Source organism: Cygnus olor, chromosome 3 (genome assembly GCF_009769625.2).
Source record: "Cygnus olor isolate bCygOlo1 chromosome 3, bCygOlo1.pri.v2, whole genome shotgun sequence".
Taxonomy (NCBI): domain Eukaryota; kingdom Metazoa; phylum Chordata; class Aves; order Anseriformes; family Anatidae; genus Cygnus; species Cygnus olor.
This window is the reverse complement of record NC_049171.1, coordinates 98289724-98301877: the sequence shown is the minus strand read 5'-3', so window position 1 is coordinate 98301877 and position 12154 is coordinate 98289724. Positions and strand designations below refer to the sequence as shown.

Below are 12154 nucleotides of genomic sequence, written 5' to 3'. Positions count from 1 at the left end.
TACTAAACTATGTAGCTTTATCATATGACTTGTTTTTTTTTTTTTTAAATCAGCTGCTGGTTTGGGTTTAGGTGGTACTGAATTCACCTTGATGTAGCACTGAAAAACACAGACGCTGCTTTCACAGCTGTTCAAAATCCTAATACTATAACCAGAGGTTAAAGTGCAGGTTTTTCTTAAGGTTTGCGTAGCTGTCAGCATACCACAGTAGTTATACTTAAATCACCAAACAAATCAGAAATCTTCTGATCAAATGTTCTGGAATTGTAGAACTAATTTTTCCTGAAACTGAAGCTACAGCTTTTGCTTCTGGAACACATTGACTCTTATCAGAAGTAACACTGCAAATGCCTAAGTTTTAGCAGACATTTAATTTTCAAATAAACTTGTTTGCCAGATTGAGGCTTTTAAGAAAGTATGTTTCTTAAGAAAAACATGAAGCAAATGGTACAAGGCTATCTGGGGGAGAAGTTGAACTGTTAAAAGGATGATTTGCTATTAGTGGTCTTCCATGGCTCTTGACTTTTTACTCTTACAGGTCTTTTGAAGAGATGTATCAGCTGTTCAGTTTTAAAATACTGGCATATACTTTTTTTTAATCGTAATTTTGAATGATTCTAAAGGTCAGCATAAGAGCTGTAGTTACTTTGTATCACTTGGTACAAATTCACTTAATGGTCTTTCATGATGACAAATTCATGTAATGGTCTAATTACCAGATGTTTGTGGTTAAATACTTCTAAACAAGTATAAACCTGTGAACTACATTTATTGAAAAGGCTTATTCATACCTATCTTAATATACCTCATTTTTAGATTCTTTATTCACTTGTACAAGATGCAAACAACGTTCCTCCCTTCACAACAAATAGTTACAGGTTAATCGGGCATACTGTTTATTTGTATGTCGGTGAACCTCTGGCTGTGGAAACTGAGGTGGAAAGAACATCCGTGTATTTATTGTTACATGAAATATTCTCTATGAACAGTGCCAAGTTGGAACCTTCAACTCAAGGAAGTGTTGCGTGCTGCAAGTCAGCAGGTGCATCCTGCTCCTCTGCACCCTGCCAAATACAGTAAAATTGAACCAAGCCCACTGAACTTCATGGGTAGAGGGAAGGCTTACAAACAAGCTCTGAGAAATGCCATCAAGTACACAACAAAGGTGTACAGCCTATTTAATTTCCACTTCCCGGGGAGGGGGAGAGAGGTCAGTATTGGATGGTCCTGAAAAGATGGGAATATATACCAGTGGTACAGAAGTAATAATAGTGTAGACTAACAATTAATAGCTAATAGTTTAGACAAAATAGCTGGAACATGAACTTCTGACGCTGTCTTGTCAATTATTTAATAAAAAAAGCATGCATTTTGCAATATATGAACAAGTTGATAAATAGGCTGAAGTAAAACTAAATCACTTTTGACTTTACAGATTTCTGTGCAAATTTACAAGGCTTAGGATGTCAACGTACAAAAGTGCAGTGATAGCAGCAATCAGTGATTGTATCAAGGAAGAATCTCTCGCTAGGGAGACTAAGATGTTTTTATGAAGTAACATGAAAAAATTGTTTTATTTGCAGCCAACTATCAGCTTGTGCAAGAAGTTTTATGACTTGGAGCAAGGGCCAAAACAGCTCCTTAGAGTTGAAAGAGAAAGTGATAGTACTGGTCTTCTGTAGTTAGTTTCTGAGAATTGCTTAAAACTGAGGCTGGCCTTCCTTTTTGAGCTTTTTTTTTTTTAAATAAAATAATAATAAAAAAATAGAAGCTTTTTGTTTCATAGGTTTTGATTTTTTTTGACTTTTTTTAAAGTTTGGGTATCTAATGAACATGGTGAAAATGATATCAGAAGACTAGAAGCTGCACAGTGATCCTTTTTTTTGAGCGAAAAGCTGTTTGCAATCACATCTTTCTCCTCAAATTGAACAACCCGTGATTTTTCTGTGAATATGTAAATATAGAAATACAATCACCTTCTGAACAAAGGCTAACAGATGTAATAGGTGAAAGCCCTGGAGGAAGACAGACACTACCTGCTTAACAAAATAAATTTCTCAGATTAAAGAACAGATAGAAATAGTAACTTCTTAAATTTCTAATACTCTTAGCGTAGCACATTAATTTAATCACATACGTTTATTAATGTTATGAGGATGTCTTTTCATAATTTCTTAACGTGAAAGTTAAGGCTGCATTGAACAGAAACTTAGTTGCTCTTACTGCGATCTTCTAAGAGTTAACTATGGGGAGCGCTTAGATTACCTAGGGAATTCTCAACATTAAGGGCCTCTTGAAAACAGTATGGCATAGGAGCTCGTAAAATCTATCTTCAGAACAGAGAAGACTACCCAGTTAGTTGGTAATCCCGAAGGTTTTAAAAATGTAACTGATCAATTACAGTGATTGTTCATACATTCACCAGTAAATTTAGTTTGGGATACTTCATAGTAATTTTTCTACTAGTTGTGAGCTGTTGTGATACTCTCCAGTTCCATTCCTGTGCTGCTTTATGCTGTATCCGGACCAGCCCTGTTGTCCACGTGCTCTCTGCTGTTGCAGAGTCGTGCTGACTGCATCACACCTTCCTGGTTAAGCAGGGATGTGCTGCCAGGTTTGGTTTATGTGTAACTAAACACTCCGGGATTTCTGTTCTAGCCTTGTGCTGGCTGAAGACGTGCTAGGTACTGGACCTCCCTGTCTTCTGAAGAGAAAATGTCAGATACAAAAACTGTTCGCTTGCCGAAGACCTAATAAATCTGGATTTGTTACACGGAATGCTTTAACCAGAGAAAGACTCAGTGATTAAATAGAAAAAAAAAATTTGCACTTTAAGACACTTGGGCAACTAAATTTTCTAAAACTTTCCTATTTGATATCTTTCTCAGCTATTTAAGCCATGTTTGTCTGATAGGACTATTTAGTTTATAAATCTGGAATCTTTTATCAATTTTCCCTCTGAAACTTGTGACTTCAGAAACCTGCAGTTCAGTACATATGCCTCTGTGTACTGAATGATCATATTCGCCCCCTCCTCCAGCTACCACCTTTCTTACCAGGAGACGTTCATACTTTTAGCAGTATAATTCCGATGGATGAGAAGGTCCTTGGTGCAATGACGGATAGCAGTGGAGCAGTGTAGTTCTGGAACTACAGCCATAAGGGAAAATTTTCAGAAGCATTACATACAGTGTTTAGAGTGCAGTTGAGTGAAACACCTCTGATCTTGGCAACTTTGCAGTCAGTCGTGGTACTGATAGCACAAAAGTACTTCCTGGTCTACTGTGAAGGAGTCAGTGAACAAGAAGTAAAACTTTTTCTAGACGTCCCTTGCCAGGACAAAATGCCGTGATGAAATTTAGACATCTGTTTATGCTGCAGCAGTCCTCAGAAAGACTACAAAATTCAGATCATGTGGCTAAGCAGAGAAAAGCTGTGAATTAACTTATCTGTTCTCTGCTCCTTTTTTTTCATTTCTAATTCACATTTTAACATACGCGGATTAAAAATGCATGTAAACAAATCCATTTGCTGTTATGTTTTACAGATCCTGTGCTTCGTCCGTTACTTTAGATCATACCATCTTCAAATGGGGATCGTATTTCCCCTATTTTCACAGCTGCACCTGTGACTTTTAGCAGCTTGCATGTAATAGCCCTTTTTATTATTATCAATAAATTTTAAGTGAGTCAACATGAGCCTTGAGATATTCATGACATTAACAGATAAGGTCTTACTTTCTTTGTAATAACTTTTTCTGTTGTTTTTATCACCACTATTGATTATTTTAATACCAATGGATTTATGGACAACTAAAATTCCAAACAATAGTCATTTAACTTCTACATAAAGTAATCCTTGTAGTCAAACTGCTCACAGTAAGTGTAATAAGAAAAATAGATGCAGGTGTAGATTACATTGAGTTTAGTTCTTACGGAACAGTTTGTCAATGAAGTTCCTAAAATATAGAATCATTAAGGTTGGAAAAGACCTCCAAGATCATCTGGTCCAACCATCCCCCTACCACCAGCATCACCCACTAGACCATGTCCCTAAGCACCACGTCCAACCTCTCCTTGAACACCCCCAGGGATGGTGACTCCACCACCTCCCTGGGCAACCAGTTCCAGTGCCTGACTGCTCTTTCTGAGAAGAAATGTCTCCTTATTTCCAACCTCCCCTGGTGGAACTTGAGGCCGTTCCCTATTGTGCTATTGCTTATCTGCAAGAAGATAAGCAATCTTCTCAGCTCCCCACCCTTTCAGGTAGTTATCTTCACAATATGTGAATAAAAAAGACCTTGGTGCAGGCATTTTGAATGGTAATTAGATATCTTTAGGCACCTTACAGAAAATGGTATTTTGGCCAGAGACAGCTAGTCCTTACAGCCACACATGACTTACCTTTGGAAAAGAGAAAGTATTTTTTCAGGAACCACTACGTATTGCTGTAACATGCTTTTCCTATTTTCAGTCTTGCTTCCTAAGAAAATGAGTCATATGGGACTTTATTGTCTACCCATGTATGCCTAATGACTTTTGGACACGATGTCCAAACAATTGGAGGGGACAGAAATCTCACAGATAGTTGAAGCCGTACAGATTTAACTGAAGCTAGCGGGCGGGTGGGACAGCGGGATCAGATCAGTGTCTAACTAAAAGGAAAGGCAGCATTCCGGCACGGAAACCATCCTGCTGTGCCTCAGACACCCGCCAGCTTCAGACCTGCTGCAACACATCCATCTCTGCCTCCTGCCCTGCTGGAAAGCCAGCGCTGAGGGGCGGAGGAGCAGGGGAAACAAGGCCGGGGGAGCAGGCTAGGGGAAAACCAAGCGCGTAGGACTCGCTCAGGGCCTTTCTGGCATTTCTACCATTTTGAATTACGTGACCGGGAACGAAGGCGCTTCAGTTTCCGTACCGCCGCGGTGCTGGAGTGCTCCCAAAAGGAGCGCTAGAATTACAAGCCAAGAATCGCCTCCAATTCTCCGCGTAATTAATCATTAAAAATCAACACCGCAGACAACGACGTTACTAGTCTGAAACGCCAACTCCTCCCCTGCGTCTCAACCCGGCCGCGCCCCGTGCCTCGCTCCTCCGGCCTGACAGACCCCCGAAGGCCGGACTCCCACCGTCCCCCGGCGGCCTCCCTTCCCCTGCGGCGGAAGCGGGGGCCGAGAGCCCTGCGTCTGCCGCCTGCCCCCCGCACCACCGGCCCTCAGGGCGGCTCCTCCCGGCCCAGCCCGGCCCGGCCGGCAGCAGCCGCCGCCAATCGGCACCGAGCAGGGCGGGCCGCCGCCGCCTCGGCCTTATAAAGGGCCGCGCCGGGGGGCGCCCGCAGCCGGGCGGGCAGGGCGCGAGGGCGGCAGGCATGGGGAACACGGTGGCGAGGGAGGACTTCGAGTGGGTGTACACGGACCAGCCGCACGCCGACCGCCGCAAGGAGATCTTGGGTGAGGAGAGAAGGAAGGCGGCGGCGCTCCTCGGCGCGGGCTGCGTGGCGAGGGGGGGGATCCCCGCAAAATGGCTGCCAGCCCCGCGGGGGAGGAGGGGGGGAAGGGAAGGGAAGGGAAGGGAAGGGAAGGGAAGGGAAGGAGCCGCGGCGGCGGGGCCGCGCCTCGCCCCTCGGGGCTGCTGGCGGCGGGGCCGGGGTCGGGCCCGCGTGAGGGGAGCGGCGCTGGCCGCCCGCGTGGAGCCCGGAGCCGGCCCCGGCTCGGCGGGGTGAGAAGGAGAAGGGGCGGGAGGAGCCGGGCCCGCGGCTGCGAGCCGAGCTCCCGGGGGGCGCCCGCGGCCCGCTAGGAAGGGAGGGCGGGAGGGAGGGAGCCGCGCGGCGTCTGTCACGGCCACGTCCTCAGGCCGGAGGAGCCGGGCTTACCACAGGGCTTCTGGAGTGTTCGTGGGCCGCCGGCGCGAAGTCATTTCCTTCCCGGATCCGTTGGAGGTGACACTGGTGCTCGTCGCGTAGATGGCTGGCCGCTGGGCAGCGGAAAAATGGTGAAATTACTTGATTCTAAACTTAATTCTGAAAGTTCGTGATAGCTATAAATGTGCCACATGGAATGGTGGTGCCTCTCTGTTTCCTTTGCAGATAAATCTTAATTAGGAGGAGGGAAAGGAATGATTATATATGCTTGTGCCATCTAATTAGGGCAGCATGCTGTGACAAGAGCTTCTAAATATATTTTTTTTTATCGAATTCTCTCCCATCTAGCTAAGCATCCCGAAATAAAAGCATTGATGAAGCCGGACTACAACTTGATCTGGGTGGTTGTGCTGATGGTTCTTGCGCAGCTGACTGCGTTTTACCTAGTTAAAGACTTGGACTGGAAATGGGTAGTCTTCTGGGCATATATTTTTGGGAGCTGTATTAGCCACTCCATGACTCTGGCAATTCACGAGATCTCTCACAATAGTGCCTTTGGCAATAGCAAAGCAATGTGGAACCGATGGTTTGGAATATTTGCCAACCTCCCTATTGGTCTCCCGTATTCAATATCCTTCAAGAGATACCACATGGATCATCATCGTTACTTAGGAGGCGATGGAATTGATGTGGACATCCCTACCAACTTCGAGGGATGGTTTTTCTGTACCCGCTTCAGGAAGTTCATATGGATTGTTCTTCAGCCATTCTTCTATGCCATTAGACCCCTCTGCATCAATCCCAAACCAATTACTCGACTTGAAATCATCAACTTGTTGGCTCAGCTTTCCTTTGATGTCATGATATATTATTTTTGGGGAGTCAAATCCATTTTTTACATGCTTGCTGGTTCAGTACTTGGACTTGGTTTGCACCCGATTTCAGGACACTTCATAGCTGAACATTACATGTTTTTGAAGGGCCATGAGACTTACTCCTATTATGGGCCACTTAATTTGCTCACTTTTAATGTTGGCTATCACAATGAGCACCACGACTTCCCCAATATTCCTGGCAAGAGCCTCCCACTGGTAAGTTTACTTCCCAGGCCATTCTTTTTCTTCAAATGAGCCCTACTCTAATTTGAAAATCAGGTAGAGCATAAATAGTTAGAAGAAAGGAAGTTAGAAAAGCCCTCTGAAGTTAGAATGGAATGTGGCAATTTTTTCTCTAAAACAAAAAATGAGAGTAGATTGACAGGGAGAAGTCCCAAACAAACTTCTTGTGTGCTGTCTGTTCTAACCCCTTCCGTAAAAGGAGAGGAAATGCATGTCTTGCTGTCTTGGCTTTATGCTTTGTACTAACTTTAGGCCTCTGTTACGGACAGCCTTCGGCCTTCAGTATTCTTCTTCAGTTTGGAAGTATGCAGAAAACTAGTTAAGTTTCAGGCACCTTCAGAGTTCTGTCACCTCTGTTTTTGAAATATTAAGTAAAACATTGTAATGCGTACTTATCCTTCAGTCCCTTATCACTGATGTTCTCTGGTGGGGGAAAGAGATATGATTTGAGGAATGGCTGGTGTTTGTATTGATGACAAATGTTTAATAGCTTTCTATTCTGGAGCAGCTCAGTCGTTCTCTAGTGAGAACCTCTGAACCCTAAATAAGTATCAGCTGTACAATGGCAAGGCTTCAAAACTAAGACTTAGATCTGTGATGTTTGCGTAAGTAGCAGATGTAAATTTTTGAATTGGTTCTCTCTAATTTCAGTCTTTGTTAGTTTCTTTTAAGTGGGAGCTTAATTCTTTCTTTGTTTCTCAATGAGAACACAGGTGTCCAGGGCTACACCTAAAGGTAATGTTCAATGAAATGTGTTTTTTGTTGCACTAAGTTTGTAGTTTGACAGAAGCTGTAGTGTTAGTCTTGTAGCTTTGTCCTTGTGGTTGGTAAGTAAGACCTGGTAAGACTGTACCTTAAGTGGAGTCTGTTAGTTCTTTTTAAAGAGAAATTACACTTTTTTAAATTATTCATGGACTTAATCTTCCAAATATAGCTTAAGTTGTGTGAGCTCACCTAACTCACCATTGATGCGTAGATCTCTGCTGGTAAACCAGGTTTCACTTCATGCACCAATACTAGAGTTCTGAATATGGAATGATTTTTTTCAAGCATTTCATTGCAGAGGTAAAAACTTCTCTCTGCTACAGGACTGTTAATCTACAGGTTTGATGAGAAAAGTCTTTTCTTTAAACAGTGTAGCTAATTTCATTGGACTGGACTCTGCTATGCTGTGAGCTGAAAATTGCTGAATTAATGGGGGTACTGGTGAACCGAAAACAACTACTGTTGAATTGAAGTTTACTGGTTAGATGACCTGTTTGGTCGTGTGATGATGGATCAAAAGCATCTTCAGTTCTGTACCAAGCATGTAAATATATTAATTTTGTTTGTAGGGATTGATAGTAATCTTCTGTCTGAAACTGGAATTTAGTGAAAGCTCAGTCTTGTTCTGTTCAGGTTTTAAAGGTGTTAGATGGTTGGCTGTAGGTAATCATTAAGGATTTCTGACAAACTCCAGTAGCCTTTGCTTAAAAAAGCATACTGTTTAAAAAAAAAAAAACTACATCTAGGAGTAAAAAGCTTTAGAAGGACAGGCATTGAAGAATGACTACAGAAACAAGATGTTCTTCCGAGGAACAAGTTTTTTCTGAGTGCTGAGGTGTGAAACTACATACTGAAAATGGCTGTTAACTCCTCACAACTTTGCAAAGTCTTTTTTAGTAAGTCTTTTTTAGTGATAGTTGTCTGCGTGTTTGTGTGTGTGTATATATATATGTATGTATATATATACACACACATGTCAGCTCTGAATTGAGTCCCTCACCTCAACTAGCAATCCAACTGCTTGCTTGCTTGGAGTTGGTGAGCTGCATTGTTCCTTAGGTAGCACAGTGAATGGATGTCAGTGTTAGGCTTAGTTTGTCCTGCTTAACCTTCACAGTGTGCAAGCTTCACGTGAAGGAGGTGATTAACCACCAAAAAGAAACTTTCACGTGGTGGCACTAAGAGCTTTTCTTCTAGAATCTAACATCTAAAATAAAACTTTTAGTCTATCTGCATTAAGATACAGGTTGGAGGTAGTAAAGTTGTCATGACGGATACTAATATAAATAGTAAATGAACCTTGTGTTTCTCTTCAGGTGAAGAAGATAGCGGCTGAATACTATGACAACCTGCCACAGTATAACTCGTGGATAAAAGTGCTTTATGACTTTGTGATGGATGACACAATCAGCCCATATTCACGCATGAAGAGGCAATTAAAGGGTGAAGTGAAACAAGATTAAAGTTCTGGCAAACAAGAAACTTTGAAATGTCTGCTTGCTTTAAAGTGACTGCTATAAGGTCTCTTGCTAAAGATGTTGACTAGTGTCCTGAATTAAGATCTACAGCAACGTAGCAATGCATTCTTAAAGATTTTGTAGCAGACTATTACCAGCTGTAACATTCCTAGCAGTCCTCAGATTCATTGGTTAAATGTATGTGTGTTTGCCTGAAGATCAGTGTTATATGCTTAATGCTAAATTACTTTGTTAAAGGATTTACTCCGGCAGGTGTTCAGTCTGTACAAAATACCTGTTTGGCTCTCAATATTTTAAAGGTTCCCAGTGTAGCACACTGCCCACACCATGTTATTTAGCTGACTGTAGTATTAAGATGCTGTACTTACCTGTTAATTCTAAACTAACATGATTTGTTAACTTAAATCTTCTGTTGAACTTGTTTCCTGATTTATGGGTAGAACTAAATTCACACAAATGTTAAGTCCCTTTTGTTTAAATATGTAATGCCATTTGAAGTATTACTTGAAAGTGCTACCTGTCCTACAGGAAGTACCTTAAAGGAGCATTCTATCACTTATATGAAACTGGTATGATATAGGTGGCTTGTGATATCCCTGTGAAAAGTTGAGGAATTTGATGGTATCACTAACTTTGAGGGTCTCCATCTACTCCTTAAACAGCTTATGTTGGCATGTAGCTTGAGCAGGCAGTATTTGGCATCTTGTTGTGTAAGCTACAATGTAACTGAGCAAGATTTTTGCAACATGGAAAAATCTCAGTTCTATGTTTTGAAGTTCTTCTCATCTGTGGAGTAAAATGACTAGGTAGAACCTAGTTGTTTCTGCTGTTCCTGTGGTTTTAAATGCTAATATTGACACTTGTTTGGAAACTTGGCTTGTATGGAAAACTGGATCAGTTGAAGCAGATACTGTTCTGGCAAACAATACTAGCTACAGCCACTGGCAACTCAACCCTTTAGGTATATTAGTCACTTGTGTACACAGAAAGGTGTTGCTAAATGTTCTTGATTTTTAAATCGACAGTACCCTACATAAATACTGGTTTTCATGCATATTAAAATGTGGTGAGAGCATAGGTGATGCTATTGAATTTCCTGCTTAAGAAGTTTTTGAAGTGGGAACAGAAAATGGATAGACTGAGCACAGAAGAATCTCTACATACCTCAGCACAGTGTATTTGTCTTCTATCATATAACGTGTTGGTGATAGCTTTAAGCTGTGAAAGATGGATATAAGTCACTCTTAAATCTCAAATGGTGTTTCTATGATATCCATCTTCACTTATTTAAAAGACGGAACCCGATGAAGGTGAAAGTCTCAGGCTCCTGTCCATACTGGTCTGCTGTAAGTAACTTAATTTTTAGATGTCTTTAACATCTGCATTTTTATTTTCAAAAGAAGCTGAATACCTAAGAAGAACGCATGTACATCTGAACCCTCAACTGACTGTGGTCTTGTTTTCTAATAGCCTTTTTTTTTAAGGCAGGGCCCTTATCTGTGGTTAAGTAATAGAAATGGTATGAAAGTGTGCCAACCACTTACAAAGCAACTTCATTGTGATGCCAGATATGGTAGCTAGCCAGTATATTGCTCAGGGTACAGTGTAATGTCACAATATACTTTATCCAGTATTTTTACTTGTAATTAAAAAGCAAAGATTCAAGTAACACTGGGTGTTTTTTTAACTGGTCCCCTAATGCTGAAGGACTGAAGTTTTAGATAAAGCTATATTACTAAAGCAGTTGCTAGAAGGCCTGTCCTAATGAGTGGTGGTGTGGAATGATCTGAAGAATTGCTGTTGCTTCTTTCTACTCAGAAGAAAACTGACTTTGAAGACTTGAATAGGTTTAAATTGCAAAACTTTAAGCCCTCAAGTTAGGAAGTGAATGGTGGTACTAAATCTCTTCAGTGCTGATGGCTCACCATAGCTGAATGAAGTATGTAAAGTCTCTCCAAAATGTTTTGCAGTTAAAAGATAATGTGGAGAAGTTAATTATCTTAAATGTTTATCTAGGAAGACAGATCAGATGTGAACTTCCATCCTTAGGCTTAGTTACCTACTTCCAATTCTGATTATAAACACACTTTCACTTTAAAAGGTGCAGAATAGCAGGGAATTCTGAGGGAAATGCCTATGCTTGCTGTAGGCTTTCTGAAGCATCTGCTACTGGCTACCATTTGGAGAATGTGTATTGGACTAGTTTAATCTGGGCCAGTAAGACTTGTGTTTGGATCTAAACTGTCATCTGATTTTTGCAAGCATTGGTAACCACCACTTTAAGATAACTTAACTCCCATGCATTGCATAAGAGGGGTGTCTGCATCTGACTTCATTAGCAGGGATTTTTCTAGAAGCCTCCTGAAAGTTGGAGGAAGCTCTGACTAACCACAAAGCGAAGACCAATCTCAACCTAAAGAGCACTAAGGACCTTGGCAGTCTTTTAAACTGTATTCAGATGGAACTGGCTAACTTCACCCTTTTTCAACATGGTTGTTAGGGTTTATTCCTTCCTGTGTAACTAAAGCATCTTATTAGCTTGTCAGACAAACGCATTTAAGCACTTTTCATAGCTTTTTAACATTCCCCTCCCCCCCAAATTACTTGAAGTTGCTTAAGTGGAGTAAGTAATGCATCCTGGAGTCTGATGATACTTGGCATGAGTTTTCCCACAGGACAGGTGTGGATGTATTCCCCTTTCACAACAATCTTTGCCTCTGGCTTTCTTGTTTTGTTGTTGAACCTGTCTGTTCCAGAACAGTAGCCAATTATCATGGATTAAATGGCTGCACCTTTCTGGCTGTGCAACTCTACTTTCAGATCCAAGGCAAGACTTATTACTTAGAACCAGTATCAGCTGAAAAGTAGTTATGACTTTTGGTTCTGTATCTATATTAAGGTTTCTTCCTATGTAGTTGTCAAGCACATGACACA

The 12154-nt window shown here is 41.5% G+C and overlaps 1 protein-coding gene across 1 annotated transcript; it reads left to right on the top strand.

The window, feature by feature from the left end:
* The first annotated feature begins 5277 nt into the window (after window positions 1-5277).
* On the top strand, window positions 5278-10295 carry DEGS1 (delta 4-desaturase, sphingolipid 1). Its single transcript, XM_040551321.1, has 3 exons — window positions 5278-5449; window positions 6208-6950; window positions 9059-10295. Exons 1-3 carry the CDS (start codon window positions 5368-5370, stop codon window positions 9203-9205), a joined length of 972 nt encoding a protein of 323 aa, XP_040407255.1. The 5' UTR covers window positions 5278-5367; the 3' UTR covers window positions 9206-10295.
* Window positions 10296-12154: the final 1859 nt, after the last annotated feature.